Source organism: Lineus longissimus, chromosome 16, assembly GCF_910592395.1.
Source record: "Lineus longissimus chromosome 16, tnLinLong1.2, whole genome shotgun sequence".
Classification (NCBI taxonomy): Eukaryota; Metazoa; Nemertea; class Pilidiophora; order Heteronemertea; family Lineidae; genus Lineus; species Lineus longissimus.
This window is the reverse complement of record NC_088323.1, coordinates 7,214,963-7,241,463: the sequence shown is the minus strand read 5'-3', so window position 1 is coordinate 7,241,463 and position 26,501 is coordinate 7,214,963. Positions and strand designations below refer to the sequence as shown.

At 40.5% G+C, this 26,501-nt stretch overlaps 1 protein-coding gene across 1 annotated transcript in view; it reads right to left on the bottom strand.

The window, feature by feature from the left end:
- The window catches only part of LOC135500810 (rap guanine nucleotide exchange factor 4-like), a 142,105-nt gene that overhangs the window by 66,784 nt on the left and 48,820 nt on the right, over positions 1-26,501 (bottom strand). Inside the window, exon 3 of the mRNA XM_064792462.1 lies at positions 22,894-23,036. Coding sequence (XP_064648532.1) covers positions 22,894-23,036 — 143 coding nt within the window. The remainder of the gene's footprint in view (positions 1-22,893; positions 23,037-26,501) is intronic.

Sequence of the window (26,501 nt, the reverse complement as noted above, 5' to 3'; positions counted from 1 at the left end):
AGCTACCTGCAGCCTACAGTCGTTTGGAGTTAGATTACAAAACATTGATTTTTGAAGCAGCAGTGTTGTTGCACAAGAAATATCTCTGAATCGAGATTTCAACTTTAAAAAACCCACTTCATTTTAGAGTTGACCATTGGCACCACCATGTAGAACTTGAAATCCTAAAGCAATTAGAACACTTTCAAAACTCTCTCAAGTGAGTGGCAAATTCAAGGGTGGTAGTCTGTTCTTTGTTTTCCATAGAACAGCCTCCCAAGTTTTAAATGGGCATTCACTTCATTTTGAGTTCTTATTGCTTTCGGATATCCAGTTCTAGCCCAAATGCCGGTGCCAATGGCCAACCCTCAGCATCAATCTTTCACTTTCCTCAAAATCAGTGAGAGCTAATGTTCTCATTTTTACTCCAATCCTATCCAGATTCACAGTTAGATTACAAAACATTGATTTTTGAGTCTAGATGTGTATGTATACAGTTTTGCAAGCTGACATTCAAGCATTTTCTCTGCCAATAATAGCTTCCATATTGAAAAGTCACTGTACATTATACAATGCATTCTCGCAATGTAAACGGAATGAAAGTACCCATGGCATGTATTTGTACTCACTTCCGGGATGAAATTACAAAAACCTAACGAATGCTTACGAGTACATGCCAGGCCTGTTGCAGGTCTTCTGAGTCAAAAAATGAGGAAATTAAGGATTCTTTTTCTTCAATTAATGATATTTTAAGGAATTTTTCAATTAAAATAAGGAAAAAGTAGGCCATTTCACCGGGTGCAGTCAAGGAAAAAAGAGTGGTTTAATTTAATTTGCAGAAAGACCTCCTTACTTTACTATTAACAACAAAACTTGGACAAAAGCATGATGTTGATGGTTCAAAGTGTCACACTTGCAGGCCTACTTGACGAGGATTACACCACTGGATCTTGCACCACTCGCAACGGAAGAACTCAAACCGAATGAGGCCCAGCAGCAGAATCCTTGTCAGTGAAGTGCTTGGAGAAGAACATGATCAACAGCGTGACAACACTTTTCCCATGACCATTATCGGAAATGGAAGAAAATCAGGTTTTTAGGAGAAAATCTCTAAAAGTAAGGACCTTTTAAGAAATTTATGAAAATTGAAAAAAAAGTAGGAAAAATTAAGAACAGCAGGAGGTATCACAGGCCTGATATGCAGACAACAGAACTTAAACATGATAAACGCTCATTTCTCATGAAAAGTGCTATGTTTTTGTCTCAAGATAATTTTCCAGCTCCGTAATTGCCAAATTAGCACCTCCATTCGAAATCAGGGTAGCATGTGATTCGTTAAATGCATCGCTAATGAGCGAAGTGTAGTCTACTCATTGCCATTATCACAGCCTTGTTCAGTTCATTAAGCCTCTTCTGAAAGAGAAATCTCAACCCAGTGACTTTTGTGCGTCAGCGTTTTAGCCTTCCTTTTCACTTTCATCACCCACAGAATGTATTTTCTCATTTCCTGTTCAAACTCCGGGACGGATCAGTTGACTATATTAAGCCTGCTTAACATGTGGGCAATACAGTTCTATTCAAAAACTGGTGTATAGGAATTCCATAGTGATGGCTTGATGCATCAATTGCTCTAATACCGACTGAGGCACAGGCGATGAATGGCAAAGCAGTGTACTGTTTTCTCTTAGCGAGTTGATTACGACCGACAGAGCATTTGAAGAATCTCAGTAGAAAACTGACAAAAGTACGAAATACCATTTAAAGGGACACCTAAGGCAGGAAGCAGGTAGCCCTGATTAAGTTACACAAAGTCGCCAATAGGGGCCTCTCCTATCTCAAAGTACATCAAAATTATTCACGCTTGAATGAAGAAGATAAATTTTGCCGAATCGAACACCACCTGGGCCCTAACTCTGCATACTACTCACCCGAAGACTTCCAATTTCACCCTTTACTTCCTATATTCCCCCTTTAACAAAAATGCAAAATTATGGGTTTACTCCAATTGGTTTCATTGAGTTCCATTCAACATTAGCATCACTGTGTCTATTCAGTATTAGCCGATACTGCCATGAGAACGAACCAGCTTCCCCGATAACCGTCTTCCATTAGTTAGCGCTACTTGTCTCGTGTTTCCTGCCACTAATCGCTTTTTGACTGATACCAGATTACTTTATATTACAAGGTCACTCAGTTGTCGATTTCAGCTACACGCGTTAGAGTTGTGCTGCTTCAATAGTTCAGATGATGCACACTGTTCTAATGGATGAGGCAAGAATACGTCACAAGGTCGCTCAATTGTCGATTTCAGCTACACGCGTTAGAGCTGTGATCCTTATAGTTCAGATGATGCATACTGTTCTAATGGATGAGGCAAGAATACGTCACAAGGTTAGAGTTGTGTTTCTTTGATACTTTATCAAAAGCTGCCGACTGAATTTTTCTATGGCAACACATCCGGTGCCAAAGTTTGAATATCACCACCTGGTGATGTCCTTGTGGTGCATCTCCTGTGACTTCAACTACCGACAATCAGAAACAAGAAGGTACACTCGAATGCTTTTGATCTAAACCCAACGAATGATTGTTTATTTACTCAATGGGACTGCAGGGGCGTGCTTCCCCAGCGGGAAAGCAGAAAACCATTAAAGTTTTGTCAAATTCATAGTCTTTGTTGTCAGTGACAATTGCCATCACTACAAGTTAGATCAAAATGAATCCATTGCCTAAGAAACCCTAGTGGTTTCCGGCCTTCGCCAAGGTTTCCGCTGTTGTGGAAACCAAGATTAATGGAAAACTTTCAGCTGCGTTACAAAATTCTGAGAAACGCAAACCACATTACAGGCAACAACCGCTAATCAATTCATCGAAAATTGACGACTAATAAGTAACAAACCCAATGTGTATCTCACGGAAACCCAAACTAGACTCCCTTTGGTAAGATTTGCAATGCCGATCGAGAAATTCCGGTGCAAGCAGCCCTGTTTAACATCAAACGTCACGCGCTTATTGGAAACAAGATGCACTGTTTACCTCACGGAAACTGAAACAGGACTCCCTTTGGAAAGTTTACCGCGCCAATCAAGATATTCCGGTGCACATGTCATCCTAATTTATCTCGTCAACTGAACTCGGGGCAGTAAAGATTCATCACGCTGCGTTTGACAAAGTGATCGTAGGAAGGAAATACGTCACCGAGCGATCACTGTCTTCACGCGGAGGAAACGTAGTAAGGGTTTTGAGTAATCAGAGGCTAACGAGACCAAGACCTTTAGCTGAACCTTGTCTTATTGAAGATGCCAGCAGTGCTAATAGCATTTACTTCTTGTAAGAGATAAACAACAAGAGATGTCAGTATTTTCCCAACGCCACACCAAGCGGCAGAATATTTTCGCGAGACAAGAATTTTTTTCTCATAAAATAAAAATGTCTATCTTGACCAAAGAGTTCCTTTTAGGGAATAGGTACTGGAGTGTACGTGTCTATAGTATACTCAAATCCACTGTCAACAGGTCTATATGAGGGGAAGGGGGTACCTGTCTCGTTATAGAAATGGCCCCATCCTAAATTCCGACAGGCAATCCCGCCAAATCCCAACACAATCTTTCGGCCCTCTGAATTTTACTATTCAATCACGCTTAAAAAAGGGTGCCTGCCCCAAATATCACAGCCGTCATTGGCCGTTATTGGCCAATATCGGCATCTCGAAATGGCTATTTCCCCTCAAATAGACTTTTATTATTAGAAGATGAAATCTCACAAGGAGCATCTCCTGAAGCGCCACAATTGAATCACCAAATATCGGATCACAAACCAATCCTCCACTCTGAAGATTAAAAGCACGAGTTCACCACTGCCGTTTGACATCTGACATAAACATTTTTATACCCAACCCAGAGTCAATCTGAACCGGATCTTCTGAGAATATTGGATAGGAATTTGAATCTTCCAAGGTTATATCTGCTAGTAAAATGCCAGGGAGACTTTGAACATGAGCTCAGACCTGAACCTGTCTAATTTGCATAATTTGTCGAACTTTGGCATTCTGCCTTACCAGTGTTAAGTTCTCAAGATCGTTGGCAGGGGAGGCAGAACACTTTTAATCTGCTCCGAGTTCAAATAAGTTGACACCTCAGCATAATTAGTCACTGACATAGCCAAGAGATTGTAAAATAGCTTGAATCGAGTAAATTTATTGGGATGCTTCGCTCATCCTGAACTTGGGAGCAATTTCACACGTTTTACGGAATGTCTCATCCAACCTGAATGGTGGTACGTGTCAGGAGTGACATGTTGGAAAGGTGGTTCATTCCAGATATGGCTACTGTACCCATATCTGGAATGAATGGTGTACATGTTTAACAGCGAAAAATTGTAGTTTTCAGTTAAAGCGAACTTTGGATACATCATACCGAAGCTCCAATTAATAAAAGGTCAAATTATTCATCATAAGAATTCACCTAAAACAATTTCCAAATCAACGTCATAGTATAATTGTAAAACAGCACTTTCCTGGCGACAGGCCACAAAAATTAGAAAATCAATCCCATCATATCAATTTCATAAAAGCATGATACTCGTAGATCGAAAACGGGTCTATTTTCATCCGAATGAAATGAATAGGGTTCTGATTACGATGGATTTTTGAGACTGATTGGACATCAATGTTATTCAGGGTCAAAGGTTGAGGAACAACAATACATCTAATCACTTGGCAAGAACGTCCAGTCTGAGGATATCAGTGAAATCCCCAAATATGGGTCTTGTCACTTTCATTCAGGGCCTGACATCAGTGCTTGCAGTGCTGAAAAATTCCGATCCTGTGACAAATAGAATCTTGCCTGATGTCATGGGTTACGTCAGATGTCATATATGCCATACTGATGTCACTGATGACGTCACGCTATACTTGATTTCTCACAAGAGGTACGTTTGTGCTGATAATGAAAGCACTACGAGCACTGTCTCATGTCTCATGTGTCTCATGCCGACAGTAGGGATTGAACTAGGGATCTCTTGATGGCTAGTCGACAGTCAGAGCCACTACACCACAGCAGCTCGGATCAATCACCAATTTTAAGCTAGTTAGCTCCTGCCAATGGTTCCCCTTTAAATCGTTTGCCACATAAAGGACAACACAGAAACTCCATGCCACACTAACGCTCGGTCCAAACTCAATATTCTAACGATGTCACGCACACAATCCTCGTGAAAATAAGCAAGCAGAGTAGTTCTCGTATCAAAGAGCGAACGCCGCGTTGCCTTGATGATTTTATTGGATATGATTTAGCATGCGGCTGACTTTACAATTGGCTGTTCAGAAAATATTGGTCAGATTGGCACAAACAGTGTTTTAATAGCACGCATGACATGCAACTCTCTGTTCATTAAAATATTGCGAACCTGGAAATATGTGTGGACATTTTATCTTGCGAAATTGAAATTTTTGGTGTACATTCTTCTTCTTAGCGTTTGATTTTCCGTTTTTTTTACTATACTATATACACAACCAGGCCTATGTCCTTTATGAACCTGGCTGTCGTCTCCTGTTCCTCCCTTGTTCCCCAGAGCTTGGTCTCCAATGATGTGGCATATGGCCATGTGGCCAGTCTCTCGGTGTCCCAGAGTGGGCAGTTCTGAAGCACATGCTCTGGTGTCTGATCAGATGTGTCGCACTGGCACCTTCTGGACTCAGCCATGTTCATCCTCTTGAGGTAGGCTTTTAGTCTGCAATGGCCAGTCCTAAAAGCGTACAGCAATTTAACAACACTTTCGCGGCCATACATTTTTGCGATTATCTGTAAACGCAAAAATGTGAGAATAAAAGGCAGATCGAATAATTCTGGGTTCACAGTAATGCCAAAAAAAAGTTTGTTGTACTCCAACAACTCGTCATGCGATAGAGTATAGATTAACACTGCACCGTTAGGTCTCAGAATTAAAATCAGGACGGTGGATCTCAAATTCTGCCCAAAACTTTCAGCTACATTGTCTTGGGTTTCGACCTACATTTGAGATCCATGCACCCTCCCAATTTGATTTTAGAACAGCAAGCTGCCAGCTCTGTGTTTTAAAATTCTCCAAGCAAGAACTGAATAGTTTGATGAAAGAACTGTGATGCAATACAACATGTACAATGAACAGAAATTTGCTCTTGGACAAAAAAATGTCATACGTGGATACTGTTTCATTCGCCAGGAGATTTTTTCAAACGCGCTGTACTCATTGGGGCATGAAATGCGGGTAGATGGTCATCCTTATGATACAATACGCCAAAGTATTAGCACTGTAAGAGGTTACAAATGGCTGTAGCAAATTTTTATATCTATCACCAACCGTCCCTGAAAGCTTTCTTATTGGTTCATCTCCTTTTGGAACACACTGTATTCATTGAGGTATGAAATGGACGCAGGTGGCTGACGCCGGGATACAATTTACCAACATATTAGCATTGTAAGAGGCTCTTACAAGTCTGAATGGTAATTGTTTTTATGCTACACAAAATCTCCATCAGGGAGGTTTATTGCTCCGTTTTCCTCAAATATTATCAAAGTCTGTAATAAAACTATTACATTTTCAAACCTGCAAGTTTTTGAGGGCTTATATTTTGTGGATTTTGTGAATAACCATGATTCAACAAAAAAACGACAAACAAATTTCTATCTAAAAATTTAAAGGAATTTTGCAAATCGCCAAAATATATTATGAATTTTTAGAAGAAATAATTTTTTTTGCCAACTGAAAATTGTCTTTGGTATCACAGGCTGGTAGTTTGAGCACTAAATATGTTCCTCATACAAACAAGCGTGTATAGTTTTGTCGCACTGTGAGATGGGAGAGACCCCTATTGGAGACTTTGTAGAACTTTACCCTGCCTACCTAGATGCTGCCTATAGTCCCCCTTTAAACCTTAAAGGTTTCGAAATTCGGACTCCGAGACTCTATTTGGACCACAGAGTTTGTTTGTAAATAAAGACTCATGCCGAACTGATTTGCAGAGTTCAGGATATATCATATTGAGTTTAGGGTTTAGGAAAACCTGCGGATAGCTAATCATTGCTCACATAATCATGCTGACCCCTCCTGGAAGGTCAATCTAAGATTTTCGCAACTGTTAAGTGAACCTGACGTGACGTCAACATTTCCAGATGGTGTCAGACGCCGTCGAAAACCATGAAAAAGTTTGCTAATTAACAAAATGCCATATGTCACTCTTCGAAGGTAAAAAACTTGGTTCCTGGGGGAAATTACTGTGAAACTTTTTAGGAGTTGTGTTCAAATCGGATGATTAGATGTGATGTATGGTTGTAATCGACTTTGATGTTTAATTGGTATCGTACGGCAAATTTTTTTCCCCCTACGATCACAAAAACATTCCCCCAGACACAAGAGATTTAAAATTGAGTGGAGAGCTGAGCGTCAACCATGACATAATTTTTTGTCATTGATATTGATTTTGCGATTTTAGAGGAAGTAGTGAGGTAGTGCAGCTTTCATTCCTGGGGCAGTTTATATCAATATTCCGTCACAAAACTGAGCTTAAATGGTTTCCAAGATGGCCGCTTGCCAAATTAGAAGAAAAAGAGCTTTGCTCGGTCCATCTGATTGAAAAAACATCAGGATTGCCTGCCAAGCAAACAGTAGCCTCCTTAATCTCATCCCTCTTATCCTTGGTTAGTCACAGAGTGCCGATGCGAGCAAATAATCGAATGGTCATCGCAAACTCCAATTTCTTACTGGTTTGAGCAGAAAAAAACAAGTGAAAAAAATATTTGGACTTAGAAATTTTTTCATCTTTCAGAGTCAGTTCAAAATTCTGAAAAATTTTCAAAGCCAAAAAAGTTTTGGGACTGATTATGTTACTTCATTTTGAGCAGAAAAAACCAAGTGAAGAAAATATTTGGACTTAGAAATTTCACTTTCACTACGGCAACATTTACTTTCATTTATCTAAGCAACAAGAACCGCAATGAAGACCAAGGGCGGCCACACCACACTTGACGAAACTATCGAAGACTTTTTGTCCAGATGATTTACGACCTGCTATTCTATGGTCCCATCGTTCTCATCAGTAGCATATTCCATGGCCAGGATCTCGCCTCGTAAACCTATCACCAGCAACAGCAAACACATTAATTATACAATAACATAACCACGTACAATAATATTGTCACATTAATTATACAGTAACTAGTAACATCATTATGATGACCTTGGTAAACCATCCCAACATGTACATGATGATCATTTAAAGGGGAACGTGGTACGTGATTACTGGTGGTCCAGGAAAATAGAAATGCAGTTATACACAATGCTGTAGTGCAGTTATTATGCATACAAATTTGGTGAAACTTGGTATTTATAGCATTTGTATATCTGCCTACACAACGGCAATGCTAAAGTCTATATCTAGTATGTAATTGGGCCATTTTTAATTTTCAAATCTAGTTACAAATTTCACATTTTTAACGAAGCCTTTAATTTCACGTCATGGGATGTATTGTCTTTTTTCAAGGAAGGCTATTGTTGTCATAAATGTCCAAACACATTATATTAGCAACTGTTTACCATTGCTACATTACTTAAGGGATAGAGACAGAGCACCTGGATGGAGTATAAACTAAACACATTTTTAGTAAAACAATGTTTGTCCCTGCAGGCATGTATGTTGAGTAATAGACAAATGAGACAAATTCTGAACATTTACTTGAAGTTGAAAGTACAGTAGCACCTCCCTTAGCGGACACCTCTCTAATCAGGACACCTCTCTATAAAGGACAGCACTTGTCAGTCCTGAGGGTGTCCTTAACAGAGAGGTCCTACTGTATCAGCCTACTACAGTCCCAGTCACAACTGACATACCCTCTGCTTCATGCAATTAGACTAGCAGTAGCTTTTGGTTTAAGAACCTCTTTCGAAAGTAAGCCTTTGCAAAGAAAATGATGTCGAAATGTCGAAATGTTATGTGGTTATGATGATATTGCAGAATAAAAAGCAAAGCCACTTGGAGTTCAAACCTGTGAATCGTAAACCACTAAAACCAGAAGAATTGTCTAATATTATACAGTAGTGTTATTGCTTCCTGTACAGCTTTTGTAGGGGAGAAAGATTATATCGAAGAGATGCAAGATTACCTACACAAATATGTTGAACTATCGTTAAAACAGTACTGAGAGTTGAAATGGTAAGAAATTTTATCCTGAATCATCCGAGGAGAATTACTTAATTTCCGAGTAGTGCAGACGAGTCCTCAAACAGCCCTATAGTATTTCTCTTGGCTGTCTCCAAAACTTCCCAACAATCACAAATAGTTTTTTATAATCTTCAATATCTCAGTTTATTGAACAGCCAGTTTATTGAACAGCAAACATTAGCTCGACAATCACTAATAAAATAATCAGAGACGAATTCAATATCACCGTACATGTAATTGACAAGTTAATCTGCAACAGTCAGAGCAAATCCATCTACTTGTCGATAATTATCATTCAATTATCACATAGCCGAGAGGATTCCTTTGTCATCATTGCAAGTTATCCTTTATCGAGGAGTGACGATGTTAAAGTGAATTTCATACGAGTAATACAAGGCCCGGTCAGACGGTATCACAGCAACTGAGGCATCATCAAGTCGCACGCAAGTTTTTGAAAAGACAAATCTAGCTGATTTTTTAAACAGGAAATGAGAAGGCACATTTTCACTGCCTCTGAAAATGTAAAAGTTGACTGGATGGCCAGCCGTGCGAAATCACCATTAATCAATCAATGGACGGCAATATCTGCTCTCCGTGGCTAATCGCAGATCTGTCTTTGATGGTATTAAATAATCAACATCACAACAACACTCAAAATATAACTTTCCTTGCATTATGGAGTAACGAAGTTAGCCGGTCAAAAGTACACAATCTATCACTGTCGCATGACGCAAAACCCCAGACATCTACAACTAGAAAACTCTCCGAGACAAGTGCGAGATGAACCGAGGCACCAGTTTTATTCGATCGCAACAACACTTTCACTGACTGAAATCAGAAGTTCGTCCGCTACAATATCAGTCAAAAAAACGTAACGCAATATCGATGTTCAAAGTAAATCACGGGCTGAATATAAACAAGGAGATCGATGGCATCATGCGACATAAAACTCCACCATCACTTACGAGGATCAATGAAAAGCTCATAGACCCATTCGGTCAGGTTCTTATCATTCACCAGAGAAGATGTTGTGGTGTAGTGGCTGGGACTCTCGACTAGCGGTCAAGAGATCCCGGGTTCGATCTCACTGTCGGCGTGAGAGTGCAGACAGGTCTCTTTGTCTTACTTGCCTCTCTGCACCCAGGTATAAATGGGTACCTGTCAGAAATGCTCAGATTGTAGAGCTGGTTGAGCAGCTCATCGGAGGTCTACTGAAAGGTTTCAGGACAGACCGGGGTTAGGGTGTAAAGTCGGATGACAACCTATATCATAGTTGATATCAGACTATAAACTCAAAACTTTTAAATTTCACCACGGATGGATCACTCTTAGTAAATCCGACAATATCACTTACTAATTTCACCTTGGTAAAGCTGGTCTCCTGTGTAAATAATCCACAAGTTGGTCACCTATATCAAAAGTCCAAAGTTGAACACCTATAAAAATAATCCACAATTTGGTCAATTGTAAAAACTATCTACAAGTTGGTCACCTTATCAGACAAACAAGTTGGTCACCTTATCAGACAAACAAGTTGGTCACCTTTATAAAGAATCCAAAAGTTACTCACCTTTTCAGATAATCCACAAGTTGGTCAACTGTAAAAACAATCCACGAGCTGGCCACCCTTATAAATAATCCGCAAGTTGGTCACCTTTATAATTAATCCGCAAGTTTGTCACCTTTATAATTAATCCACTAGTTGGTCACCTTTATAGATTAATAAGTTAGTCACCTATATGAAAAATCCACTAGTTGGTCACCTTTATAAATAAGTTGGTCACCTTTATAAAAAAATCAACAAGTTAGTCACCTATATAAATAATCCACAACTTGGTCACCTTTATAAAAAATCAACAAGTTAGTCACCTATATGTATAATTCACAAGTTAGTCACCTGTATGTATAACCCACATGACCTTGGATGCTTTCAAATAATTGTCATCTGCAACTGTTACTGAACATGTGGTCAATGCGTCAACATCTGCGATCAATGCCAATATTCCATGTGAAAATAATAGCCCCGTACAATCCTGACACCAAGAGTCTCTACGACCAATTATTTACAAATTACAAATTACAAATCCTAAGAAACAAAAACAGTCGCGATCCTTTACAGAAAGATCCAGTCGTGAAAAAAATTGATTAGTCCCACGCACGCTGACCGACTATCACTACTGACTGACTGTCAATATTGCAATCTGTTAATCCAGGAGGACCACTCGATTAACACACCACGATAAGAAGAGTTATTACTCCTTTAAGTGTGCGCTATTGACGATGCAAACGTTAGCATATGTAACATTCTAGCAGCGAATGGTTTAGCGGTGCGACGCAATATCTTGGCATTGATAGGGTTGCAAGTGATGCTATTGCAGTGGGTGTATGCGGTTGATGTTTATATTGTGAGTAGCTGCAGTGGCAGGCTGAAACCTGGTGGGATGACGGTGAACTACAGCTTGGCATAGCCAGAGCTTAAAGGGGAAATGTATGGCATTTAGTGACAAGCTTGTATGCGATGGTGTGGGTTGGTGCATGAGGCAATACTACACTTTTATTTCTAATTTGTTTTTTTTAATTCAAGAGCATGTCACAAACATGAAGTGCTTAGCCACAGTCATAAGATAAACATCCATAGTTTCAGGTCAATTCTCATTTTGATTTTGGTATTTTCGACCACCCTGCAATTGATCCTTCTCATTGATGGAAAGTGGCTGCTTTTCCTCGAACAACTCCTGAGAGAAATATTGGCTTGAACTCAGTACCTCTTACAAAGATATACTTGGCCACCAAAATTATATTGGTGTCCACTACTAAGGGTTAAGAAAGGCATCCCACCATTGGTGTTCATGTTCGCTGCCAACAGACCCGATCCTGTTGTTACCCAGAATCCACCAGACCTAACACGATTTTCCGCAGACAATATGAATAAGTAATATTCACACACTAAATAATGCATCGAGAGATTCGAGGTTGCTAAGATGGTTCCAAGCATTCCCGAGGGCAACCAGCGATAAACACTTGCTTATTATTACCTGTTGCATGAGTTTTTGGGTGAGGGAACAATTAAACTGCTTTGGCCTTAAACAACTGCAAATGAGCCATCTAGATCGCTACAACCCATGATCATGATCGCATGTGATAAAAATCGCGTAGTGGTGGTGGTCATTGCAGGTGCCTGTGACGAGAATTGGTGAACGCAATGGCCTGCGATATACATCAATCACAATGATAACTGGTTCTAACCGCAGAAGAGAGAGATTTTTGTTGCACATAGCAGCAATTATCATTGCAGTTGGCAGCTTGTTTGCGTGGTGCTTTAATGGCTGGTCAGTCTCACTAACTTCTTAATAGTGCAAGTTGCTGCACTCACCAATACTTCATGCAGGGAGCAAGTTTTGTTGCAAGTGATCACAAATGCAGGATGCAACGACAAAATTGCTCATTAGCGGAGCGCTTTAGATGAGGATGATCAATACTGGAACAGGGGTCTGATCAGCGTTCCTCCTCGACTCTAGTCCATAAATACACATAAATTCTTTACAACATCTCCTATGATCGACCAACTTGGGCAGAATCTAGCACGTCCCCTCTGACACATGTTTGCGATTAATAACGTTGACAGGTCTGCGATATTGTTCCCACCACCTCACGGGTATCGATAACCTCACCCGGGACGCGCTGCTGAGGAATCAATTTCATTGGTTTAAATAATGCATGCCTTCGAGACGAAAACATGGCCACTGTAGTTAGCTGCGATGGATTTGATTATCAGCCATATTCTGCTCCCGCGTTTTTGTTGTTTGTGCGGGTACGACCACTTACTGTCGGGGATATTCAGGCACGCCATCTATGAATGATTTAAGAAACCGACAGTGTCACAGCCAGTTCCTGTGGCATTGTGCCAAACAAACGATCCAACAGGGTTGGCGTGGCAACTTTTTTTTAAAGACCATCCCCTCTACTTCAGATGCCTGGTTTACTAACTTATGGCTTTTCATTCCTCATAGCCATATACTGAGGAGCGATATACAAATCCGTGACATGACATGACATGACATGACATGACATGACATGACATGACATGACATGACATGACATGACATGACATGACATGACATGACATGACATGACATGACATGACATGACATGACATGACATGACATGACATGACACGACACTACATTATATTACATATAAAGCCGCAATGTATACTCTGGGTTCAGCTACTGCAATATCCGATTTTTGTCTGCTACAGAGCTCAGAGTCATGTAAAATCACACAATTCCAAGGTCAAAGTTGCCCCACAGATGTTCCATATCAACTAGTCATGACAGCAGATCACCAGGATACAAACTCATTGTTTGCGAGACAATTGAATGATGAACTGGCCAACCTGGGTCTCTGTCCGGCAAAGATAATCAATACAAGGTTAATGACCTTGGAGTGAACTTAAGTTCTTTGAAGGGCAAGTTCAATCCAATTTTAATGGGAAATGGTCAATTGAGATTTGCATCGAGCATCTGAGGTCATCAGTTTTGTAATTGGGCCTACAGTATCAGAATTCTTCTAGAGTGGAACCTCCTGTCATCTGCAGGAAAAAGGGTCAAGGAACTCTTGCAGCCATTTTGAACATTTTGTCGGCCATCTTTTATTTGTGCAAAATAGTTACCCTCGAGCGAATGATAGATAAAAATGTCACGTTGATACGTGTCTTAAAGGGCTACGCCGTTCGTAATTACTTGTGGTCCAGTTAAATAGAAATCCACTAATACACAATGCCATAGTGCAGTTATTATGAATAAAAGTTTGTTGAAACTTTGAAATTTATATTTAGCATGTATTTATATGCAATTGAGAATATTCATATTCAATTATAAATTCAAATTTTTTAAGAACAGCATAGGCCTTTAAAAGCTGGCTATTGGTGTTGCCTGATGTTAGAAAATGGAACCATATATAGTTGGACCAGCAGTAAATACGAACAACGTACCCCTTTAAATCTTCCAACATAGCTATCGTCAGTACCGAGACTTCAAGCCTGGGGCGGCCTAGAAGTCCACCAACAAGAGAATTTACCCGAGGTCATATATATATCAATACTTGTCAATTCAATCTCAATTTGTAGTATGATTACGCTAATTTTCGCCAAAGAAAGCAAATCTAACGTGACCCACTGAACCACTCCACTCAACGATGCTAATTAGAGCAAGCTAATTAGTGGAATATTTTTACAGCATTTACGATAATCAAATAAAGATCGTGCTAAATATTTAATCACGCAAGTGCGATGAATGATCTGATTATACACAAAAACATGTTGGAAAGAGATTCGTTGGGATGTTGCCAAACGTTTTGTTGTCCGCAAACTAGGGATGCGTGTTGCTGCAACCTGGGATGTACCCACAACATCGGTTCTGGTTCTCGCTAACACTGGGATGCAGAGCAATTCAAACACGGGTAACTCTAATGCGCCCTACACTAAAACCATTCATGATATAATCTATCTGATATACCAAGGAATTTGTGTTCTAGCAGCGCACAAAAATACTTAGAAACAGCTCCCCCCTCCATCACAACAGCACCCCCACCAACCCCCCCCCCTACAAGCACTGCCCTCCAACCCCAGCCTACAACTACATCAATGGAGAACTATACATTGACAAAGAAGGGCAAAGCTGGCTCATTCATGAGAGTTTTGCATCAAAGCAAACAGACTCTCGTCCTCTTCTCCTTCAAATTCAACGAAACTTGCCAACCACGTTTTCTCCAGTGGTGCCATCTGAACACTACAGTTGGAATTGACGGGTTCATCTCGCTACAGTTAGATGCTGCCATCTTTTCAGGAGACAGGATGACAAAGGCATCGGAACAATCGATAACTGTGTATATGATGAATGCACGCAACAATCGTGGCCAGTCAAGCAAGCATCTTTTATCGACCGAGCAAGCTAGCTGTGTCATTGTATTTTGCCCAAATCGCATCACTTCAGTCCCATTGCAGCTTGGTCCATTGCAGTGTGATCCATTGTAGCGTGGTCCATTGCAGCTTGATCCATTGCAGCGTGATCCATTGCAACGTGATCCATTGCAACATGATCCATTGCAGCGTGATCCATTGCAGCGTGATCCATTGCAGCGTGATCATTGCAGCTTGATCCATTGCAGCTTGATCCATTGCAGCTTGATCCATTGCAGCTTGATCCATTGCAGCGTGATCCATTGCAACGTGATCCATTGCAGCGTGATCCATTGCAGCGTGATCCTTTGCAGCTTGATCCATTGCAGCTTGATCCATTGCAGCGTGATCCATTGCAACGTGATCCATTGCAGCATGATCCATTGCAGCGTGATCCTTTGCAGCTTGATCCATTGCAGCTTGATCCATTGCAGCGTGATCCATTGCAGCTTGATCCATTGCAGCTAGTTGTTGCGACTTCTGACTGAGACAATCCACACTATTTCATACGGCCTCCATGCGCAGGACCAGAAGTCTACATTTGCCGTTCTTCTTCAGTCCCTCCTTGAATTGGTCGCATTGCCACCTTCTTCTTGTTCGGCGCTCGCTCAGCACTTGGAGGTGATTTTCTCCAGGGAGTATTCCTCCTTCAAGGCGGGATGAGCGTTTTTGCATTCCACTACGGTTAGGCACCAATTAGGTATATTGGCCTAGTGACTTGGACTTTGGCCATGATTGCCCCCCCAAATGGCCTAGACTAGGGTAAGGACAGCACTTATTAGTCCAGAGGGTGTCCCTAATCGAGAGGTTCTACTGTATATATATATCAATTGTTTTATTGGTGGCAGCCATAAATCTTCCTTTTAATCAACTCACAATTAATTTGAAAATTTCTCTTATCACATCACCCCACACAAGAGGAATTTTCACCAAGATATCAACTGCAAAAGCGCAGCTATTTTCGGACAAAATATATGGCGGTTATTAAGACAGACGGGAAGTGCGTTGCCCACGCAACTCGTTTATTTTGATTAGAAATGTCTTAATTAGACACAAGACTATAATTTATCTGGTGGTGCTTTGCCGGGATCGATAAGAATTGCCACGCCTTAATTTATTGAAAGACCTCAAACCAAAACCTAGAAAAGGCCGATGCTGTCCGTTAAAAATTTGAAATTTGTAATTGAATTTGAAAATTTCCAATTCCACAAATACGCACTGAATATAATTGAGACATTCTGAATTAATTGCCATTCAGACATACACGCCAAGTTTCAGCAAATTTGCATGCATGATAACCGCACACAGCATTGTGTGTAACTGATTTCTTTTTTCTGAGCCACCATTTTACACAAATGGCGTACCCCTTTACACTTGAGTCTTATTTACAGTACTGGTCATTATTTTTTCTTGAATTTTTTTCTGATTTGGAAAATCGGTTGCATCGACTACGACTCAATATCGCACCAAGCGATTACTGGCTTTACCCGCACACCACAGATAATTTTATCACACAGAGATAATCATCGCAGAAAGCCATGTTGTCAATTGCACAGCGTTGCCAAAATTTCATGGTTTTCGGTATTTCAATATAGTCAAACCTCAACTTATCAGAATTTCCACCCATTTCATTTGATTCATTCATTTTCAAAGATTTTATCAAAAATAATCAAGAACAATCAAAAAATCACTCTGTTGTCATAGAAACAGATGCAAAAAGCAACAAAATCGGCAAAAGGCTTTTTCGAAATGTTCGATTCAATTTATCTTAAGTGCGTTTTATGTTGAGGAGGAGGCCCGTTGATTAGCGCAGGTGAGAGGCGAGATGGAAAATTTAAATTTCCCTTTTTGAAGAACGTGCTCACAATCACATTATTTCTCTTTAAGTAGAGAAGACAGGAGCCATGACACGGAGGGGACTTGTGGCGCTGATGGACTTGTTGGAGGGAGAAGGGCCAGCACCTCCACTTCTCTGATGTCTACACAACGACGACGATGACGACGACAACAACATCTTTAAGTAATGTGGCTTTTTGATGATGACAAGGACGACGAGGACAAGGACGACGACGACGACAACAACATCTTTAAGTAATGTGGCTTTTTGACGATGACAAGGACGACGAGGACAAGGACGACGACAACGACGACAACATCTTTAAGTAATGTGGCTTTTTGATGATGACAAGGACGACGACGACAACAACAACATCTTTAAGTAATGTGGCTTTTTGTTTTCATTAGAAACACCTCACCTAAAGCGTAGAGGACAGGAGTGATCCAAATCAAAGCAACTGGAGATCGCACAAACTCCTTAAGTGCCAGGAAGAGGGAGATATTTGTTGCTGCAACCTTCAACAATTATCGTAGCGATGAGGAATCAAAGGTTACTTTTCTGCAGATGAAACCAGTGATTACTGGTTGGGTTTGAAAATTACCGCGACGACAGATTCCTGTTGCAGGCAATGGTAAACAAGACATCTTTTCACTTGTTACAATTATCACAGGTCACTTCAACAAGAAGCTCTAGGTGGCAGGGCGCCCAAAACTGGATGAAAAAAAGGAGCAGTCTGATTTCATTGACATGAGGAGTAAATCTTAGTTCCATCTTTTATCTAACCTGGCAGCACCAGAGTAACAACAGTGTATAATGAAGTCATTGCACTATTCAGTCTTCGGATGAGGTTTACCATCGAGGTTAGCTGGTCCAAAGGACTGCGATATTTTGCCCAAACAATTCCTGTACACCTGCGTGTACCAATGAACCTGATCACAACGGCGTAGCAATATGTCTAATAGATCTTTCAAAGAGCCAAATAAAAGACGATATTTACAGAAAGTTTTCAAAAGTCTTGCTGAGGATTAGTTTTTTAACATTTGGTTTCACAACATTTTTTTTCGTGCGACGGTTCTACAGACAAACTAAAAAAGTGACTAATCAAAAAGCGGTGCTTTCATATCTCATATTGCACTCCTAAGTGATATATCAAGCAGACGCCTTTGAACTCACATGACCGCGTGGCCACAACAAATAGAAGAAAAAAACATGTCAATGATATTTATTGGGGTTTTCCCGCGTTTGTTATTATTAAAGGGCAGAGTCAGTGGGGAGTGATTGCGGAGTCGGTTGATGACATGTCACAGGAGAGATTGGGTCGATTGGGGAGAGATCGGCTTGATTTGTTACATGAGGAAAACAAAGGGAATCCTTATGAGGAAAAACTGATCGTTTTACAAGGTGATTATCCGTGAAAGACGAGACAAAACATTACTGTGCCACAGTGGAATCGTCGTTTGCCAAAACAAATTATTGTAAAATGCCCGGGAAATCTTTGCAGGAGTTATATTTTCGTGGATTTCGAGAATGATCCTGATTCAAAAAAATAAAATTTTGAAAAATATTCTTTTGATTGTAAATACTGAAAGAAATTTTAAAATCTGTCAAAATAAAAATGGCGAATTTTTAAGTATTTTCGAATTTATTCGCGGAAAAATGAAATTTCTTTTTAAAAAGGTGCATTAAAATTTGGCGGGCAAGCTCTGGTCTGACATTATTGCAAGGCGCTTGCCCAAGAATTGCGCTAAGTCACAAGCTGTGTTTGTGTGGGACACCGGCCTCCTCAGACCTGGTAGGCAACTAGACTAGGAGAGAAAACCCCTGAAATCAACCCCAGGAGTCTGGGCTTTTGAGCCAGGCAATGGCAACCAGACTGCGATAAGGAAACTCGGAAATAAACCCAGAATGAAGATTGATCGCACTGGCCATACAGACGCCCACTCACAACCAGCCAAAATGGCCGTACGGTCTACGATTACAGGCTGACACAGAAGTAGATCAACGACAGGCGGCATGGTGTTCCTGCGACGAATATCGCACCATGTTTAGATTCTGAACGTCAGACTTTTACCAGTAAACATCACCTTCCCTCTAAATGTGAAATTGTTTTCCACGGCTCGGAGCAAGTGGGGTCTTGATAATCCCTCCTGGAGGATATGAAGTTATCCTTCCTCATAAACTGTAACCATGGCGATTAATGTCAATAAACCCACCAAACATCGGCGCCCTTCCTTCCCTCGTATACATTAAGGAAGGACGTCGTCAGTCTGTCGGCCGAACATACCGTGACCCTTACTGCGGTAATTAACTCATGGCTCTGCTGGGGGTCTTGTCGCTAGCTTTGCACCAATATTGGCAGTCGGTTTTACAATTTGTGTATTAACTTATTAAAGCGCCCAGCAAACGAGGCATTTAAATCACTGTGACCCGCAATTTTAATCGCTTGTATGTAGGGAACTGAAGAAAGGAGTTTAGGAATGTGGTGCATTATTATCCCTTGCTGCTGTCAACAAACTCGACTGTTGCAATTCCCTGAGGGTTAAACCCAAGCTTCTAGGTTTACGATTACTGCCTGATCAATGCCATTTGATGCTGGCACATTGTGTAGTAATCTCGGAACAAAAATATCTACCGATAAAGTTGCAGATACATGATATGATGTCAGCGCCCTCCCACAATTGTCTAAGGGTTGGTTTACTCCATGTTGCTCAGTTTACGATAACTCTGTGATGCCATTTGATGAGCATCGTCATCTCGAAGCAAAACTAGCATTTAACCGATAAAGATATTGACACATAACATGATGAAAGACCTTTTCAAATTTCTCTTTTGGCTAAATGCCCACAGTTAAGTTTACGCTATCTTTGTGATCAATGATGTTCCACGCTGGCATGCTGCATTGAATCTCGGAGCGAAAAGAGAATTTACCCGATAAATATGCCAATACCTTATGATACCGATAGGCAACATGATGACAGAGTTGTGGGAGTTGATGTGATGTTCAGCACCACCTATACACATCCAGACTCAATCAGCATTCATCATCTTCTTTAAGGCCAACTCAATTTGTTCAAAAATTTGAAATGTTAACTAGAATTTGAAAATTTCTTATTGTGTAAAAGGCAATGAATATAAATTTAATAATGCCGCTGTGCCGACAGATATACAAATACTATGAATACCAAGATTCAGTGAATTGGCATGCATAATAACTGTACTATGGCATTATGGGTTTTTTCCTGAGCCACCAGTAAATACAGTGAACACAAACGGCCTACCCCTAATCTAGGATAGTTCAATGGATTGGCAAAGGAAAGTCGTTTTTCAAGGGACACTTCTTAGAGTAACTGACATTGACCTCTGTGACCTTGAAAAGTAGGTCAAATCAAAACCCGTATGATATGTGATGTATCCTTGCTAGGAGTACCTACCAAAAAATTTTCATGAAAATCCGTCCAAAATCAGAGATACGAGATTGAGCGTGCATGTTTTTACAAATTCGCTGTGACGTCATCAGATATCCATCTATTGAGCATTACTTGTAACAGGGCAAAATATTCAAATCTTCACATTCATCTCCAATCTATCCATGATAGCATGCATGCACCAAGACGCAAATGTTGTACTCGGTACAGCCAAACCACAAACAAATGCGACCACAATTGCCTTAAATGTTGTGGTTTTTGAACGAATCACTGGATTGAATGAAGCCATTAGCCACGACTCTCGGCCGGAGACACATCGATGGTTTCATTATGTCACACCATGGTGCCCATTAACTATAGTTGTCATCGGGCCGGGATGGGAAATCAGTGTACGCCATGTCTGCTGTCGTGACCATCATATACGCAGATGTGGTTATTAATAACTTGGTCTGTGGGTGGATGCTCCTGTCCTGTCATCTGCCACGCTTACTGAAAAGCTTATAATGTCTTATAATGCGGCGTTAAATCATTTCGCTGTTCTCATCGAATATTTTAGTTTTTTAATGTGTGTCCCAAAACCTGTCATCATGACCATTCATTGGAAAGCTCTTGAGAAGCACTTTCTGATGGACCATTAGAAAACCTATTGATGAGGCCAATCATTGGAAGTCTTTGTAAAAATTGTGATTGTACCATTTCTTAACCAATTGACATAGCCTCTCATTGGAATGATCTCAATGAGCACTTTCTAATGGTACCATTCCTAAACCTATGACCATTTGATGAAAAGCTCTTGATCAGCACTTTCTGATGGTACCATCAGTACACCTACTGATATGACCATTCATTGGAAAGCTCTCGATCAGCACTTTCTGTTGGTACCATCAGTACACCAACTGATATGACCATTCATTGGAAAGCTCTTGATCAGCACTTTCCGATGGTACCATTTGTTCTATGGTTGATTTAAATCCTTTGTCAATTACAGATTTTCTGAAATTCGTCACAAAAAGGCCAAGATTCTTAAAGGGTTAAAAGAATTGTCCCATTAGCCAATCAATACTGACACCACTCAGACACACAGGAACGGTGATGATGACTATATCGGGACAAGATGGATCATCAACATTAATCGAAATGCGGTGTTAATTAATTCCCACGTTATCGTATATTAATTCGCGCATTTACGGTTGGACATGATGAGAACAGGTGATGAGATTTTATTGGATTATGTAATAATTGATGATGGATTGGGCAGCAGTACCACAGTGGAAGAGAGTCGGCCTCATGATCAGTAGGTCATGGGTTTGACTCCCTTGCCGAGTCACTGCTTAGTTCCCCTACTGGTCGAGTTCAAGTGAGCACCTCCTGGTTGCTCCTTGAAATCCTCGATTGATTTCTGTGGAGATCGAGTTAATAATATGATATCCCAAAAGCGCTTTGATCAGGCAAACATGGAAAAGCGTTATATAAGAACTCAATATTATTGTCATTATTATTATTAGTATTATTATTATTATTGTTATTATTGTAAGGTCGACCAGAGGCCTGCCTCAAATTCATTAGCCATATAGCCATGGCCAAAACTATCTCGCAACACAGGCGAAAATCTTATCAGAGATCAGCATCAGTATGACACTACATGTGGTGGCTCACAGTGGCAAGCAGGTGAATTATCCTCCTGGCCAGGTAAATCCTAAGTTGTACCTTAAAGAGTCATGACTTCCTGTTATAAAGGTGGGGATTGAACTTGGATTAGAGAAAGATGGAAGAGATGTAACAAATGTTCACATCCAGACTGTCTTTTTATAGACCCAGGTTCAGGTTGTCAAAACAATTGCAAAACAAGATACATGTAAGTGCCATACATTGACCTGAGTTTTTGTTAACATGTACAGATGCCAACTAGTTGTCTACATATCAAATTTGAAGAGTCTAGGACAATAAATGACGAACGTGCCACCTTCGCTGAAATTTTAGAGTTAACCTCTCTGACCTTCAAAATGAGGTCAAATAAAAAACCTGGGTATCATATCAAGTAGTCTCATCAGAAGTATTAGTGAGGTTTCGCAACCGCCCGGTTAGGCCCTTCGACGACGTTTATCTATTGTTCAGGTAAACTCACACAATAAACGTCGTCGTAGGGCCTAAACGGGTGGTTGCGAAACCTCACTATTGACAGTGAAAATTTCATGGTTCTAGCTATCAGCGTTCATGAGATATTGACAAAATAATGTTTTCAAAGATGGCTGCCTGGAGCCCAGAAAGTAGGTCAAATGGTGATGATTTTTTGTATGTCACGTCATGTTGTCATAAGACATCCACACACCAAGTTTCAACTTTCCGGACTCAACAGTTAGCAAACGTGCCACCATTGTTGACGGATGACAGATGGACGACGGACAACGGATGTATGATGGGCCATGGACGAGGGACGGACAGAAAACGGAAGATGGACATACAATGGACGACGACGGACAAAACGTGATTTGTAACTTACATGTGACGCCCTTCTCCAAATCCTCATAGTATCCATAGTAACACAGTTGATGCAGCAAAGATGGATGGAATTTTTCAAAGGCCTTTATGTTTTTTAGTTTGGAATAAATCACTTCTACGTCATCGCCAGAGCGGTCAGGAGGTCTGCAATGAAAAAGATGGGAAAAAATGATCATTGTTTGAACTTTACAATTTACAATTCTGTCCCACTCGCCTCTGTTTATTCGAGAAAATAATGCAAAAACTCATGGAAATGACATGGCAGCATTGATTTTGTTTTCATTGACCTACTTCACGCGACATCCATTGGTCACCAAAATGTAAACACTTCTGGGCTGTACGATCCTGCAATAAAAATAATTCAGAAATGACATTTTATTGAAGTTCTTTTAATTGGTCACTAAAATCACAAGCTTTGCCTTGGTTCAACACAGCGTCAACACGAAGGTGATGATGTCAAAATGTCATGTCACAACAGTTTTGATATCCTCACAGCGTAGCGCTAGTCATTCTATTCTGACGGTAGATTCCCGAAAATAATGAGACAATCGGACGTTGGTGAAGAATTTCTATGTGATCATCAGAGCCCGGGTGGTAAGGAGGTCATCTGTGCGTAGGACCCCCTCTCTACTTGGGACAGTTATATAAGTCCCAAATAATTTGCTTCTATACCATTTTATCTCTGTAATCAGGGTCCATCTCTATCAAGGAAAACATTTATCAGTCACTGGGGTGTCCTTGTAAGAGAGGTTCATCTGTTTTCATTGGGTAGATTTTTTTCGGGTTTTTCAACTCCACGATGCTATTTGAGACTCTAAACAAGAAGCACAAGGGTCTGGCGCTCTGCTGAAATTTGATACCAGACATGGGACCACTAACCAACGTACAAGATGGTGGGCAAACTACAGGCCAGTGCAACCTGCCAAAAAGCAACACCATCAGAGGCATTTGGATGTAAAAGTAACATGGCTATAAGGTTCATTGCACTACATCTAGCTGAAACATTGCTTTTAAGTTGCTAGTGCACCTGAAATATCTAAACATCTAAACATGTAATCCTCTGTAAAAAAATCAAATTGAATCAGCAATCAAAACATAAGATATCAGGAAATGATAATATCATGGTAATAAACAGAATTTTTTATAAGCTCCTTCTAATGAGATAAGGAAACACTAAAAAAATATTCTCCATAATGCTATTTGGGAGATTCGCATTGCACTTGTAGGGTATTCTTTGACTACTGTAGAGTCATGTTTACCATGATTAATTCACGGTACCAATCACAAAAACGGTGTGTGTGGTGGATTTTCAGTTTGAGAGGCCATTTTTCCCTTCTACCTCTCGTGAGTTTAAGGATTACGGCCGTGCTGAGCACTTATACGGTCCACAATCAGCCAACATTCTCACAACACATAAGCTAATTACCCCATGAAAGGCTTCACGGCCAAAGTGAGCCACTTGGTACTACTTAAACGAAATGAATCTTGCCTTAATAATGTCCAAGCTCCGTGAGATGATAGGAAGGCATTGCAACTCGCCTTTATGTCCAGACATTGCAAGACGATAGGACAGTTACAACGTGTTGCATGTGCGATTGGAAGGACCAAGCTTTATATTCCTTCATTACCTTTGTTTTTCTCTCCTGCTCCCTCAGTAAACTACTTCTCCGAAAGTTTTTGATGTCTAGTGCCTTTGCCAGTGAGGTAGTAATCGGGGAAACTGAGGATCACATGATGATCTCCAGGTTGTGCACTGCCAATGCGCCACTCTGCACTTATAGACAGTCACTGCACGGAGGCCTCACTTGGAGGAATCATAATCAGAGAAACCTGATAATTCTGACAGATTGTTTCTTTAAAGATTTTTAAAGTACATTCAGGGTTTTTGCACCATCCAATTTCAATTTGATTATGAACAAAGTGCTGAAATGCACTTGCCTTCTAATGTTACCCCAGCCTGAAGCTTAAACGCTAGTCAAAAATGTATCTAAGATGGCACCAGCCATTTATGCGATATCTCGACTAAAAGTACATCATACTTCACACATAGCTCAGCAATATCGTAGTTCTATTTCATCTTAATTATGTTCACATAACTTCAAAACACTCTCCTTTCGATGTTGTTATAGCCAGAAGCTAATGCTAGGCAAAAAAGTGGCTAGTATAGATAGCGCCAGCAGTTTCGGCGATATCTCGACTAAAAGTACATCATACTTCACACGCACACGGTAGCGCAGCAATATTACAGCCATATTTCATTTTGACACGTTTGATTATGTACACAGTTCTTATGCATTCCCCTAGCATGTTAGTCTAGCCAGAGGCTAATGGTACCCAAGTCAACAAAGACACTTACGCTAGCCGGGTCAACAACGTCAATTCATAACCGCCATTGTTCAATGCCGCCGCCGAATATAAACATACAAGGTGTGAGGGTAAAAATATGTTACAGAAATCACTGTGAATGATTCACTACCGGCAAAATGGCAACAAATCTGTATTTTGATAATTGCAATGCATTTAGTTTCATGCAAGTGCCTCAGAGGTAATATCCTTATGCTGAGGAGGGTATCCGATACTGAATACAATGGCAATCCAATGATATTTCTCTGGCTTGATGTGTATGCGAGGGTCGCCCATCAAGAAACCTCTTATCATAGTCAAGCAAGCACTATCAAGTACCGACTTCTGTCATCTAATTCGGATAGCCTTTAAAATCTTACATGAAATACAGTAGAACCTCTCTATTAACCCTTGGCTCTGCAGGTGACGTGCATTGTACGTCATGTACATAGCCCCATGACGTGGATGTGACGTGCACAGTACATCACGACCGACTGAGATTTTAATTCACCGGCACTTGCCAAACGGACTCAGGAACATTAATTCCATTCTAAAAGTGCTGTATATGGTGATACATTTCAATAGTTTCGAACGTTCAGATGAAGATAAACAGAGAATTCCTGTTCTAATAGTTCCAACAGTGACATACTGACCTCTGATCTGTAGCCTCTAAGGTCAAAAGTCCTCTGACAGAGAACAATTTTCCTATTTGCCCGCTATCTAAGATGTCAATTTTGTTTGGCCTAAGCCTCATAGTCATAGTGAATACGTCGAGTTTGCTAACAGTGTCTCTTAGCCTTACGTGAGTTGCCTCCAGCCTTCAAAGGCCAGCTATTGGCAGAACATATTCCCGCACCCCATCCCCTGATTACAGGAGTCTAATAAGACAGATGATAATGCATCTAGTGCTAGGAATACAACTGATGGAAGCGTCTGTCACATGATCAACAACAACTGTTTGCCGGCAACTGAAAACAGCCATCTATTATTGCTTGTCAATAGATAGTTGTTAGGTGTCTTGGATCAAAGAGAAGGCATGAATTTCCACTCGAACATGCCAAAGATGCAACCGCAGTGTTGTGAAAGGAAAAGCCTGAGTTTCCACAAAAGACACGCAACAACAACTGTTTGTTGGCAACAACACTGCAAAGTCTAATATCATGAGATAGCCACAGACCAAGCTGCAGTGTTGTTGAAAGTAGAGACTCTGTTTCCACAAAAGACACATGATAAACAACGACTTTTTGTTGGCAACAACACTGTAAA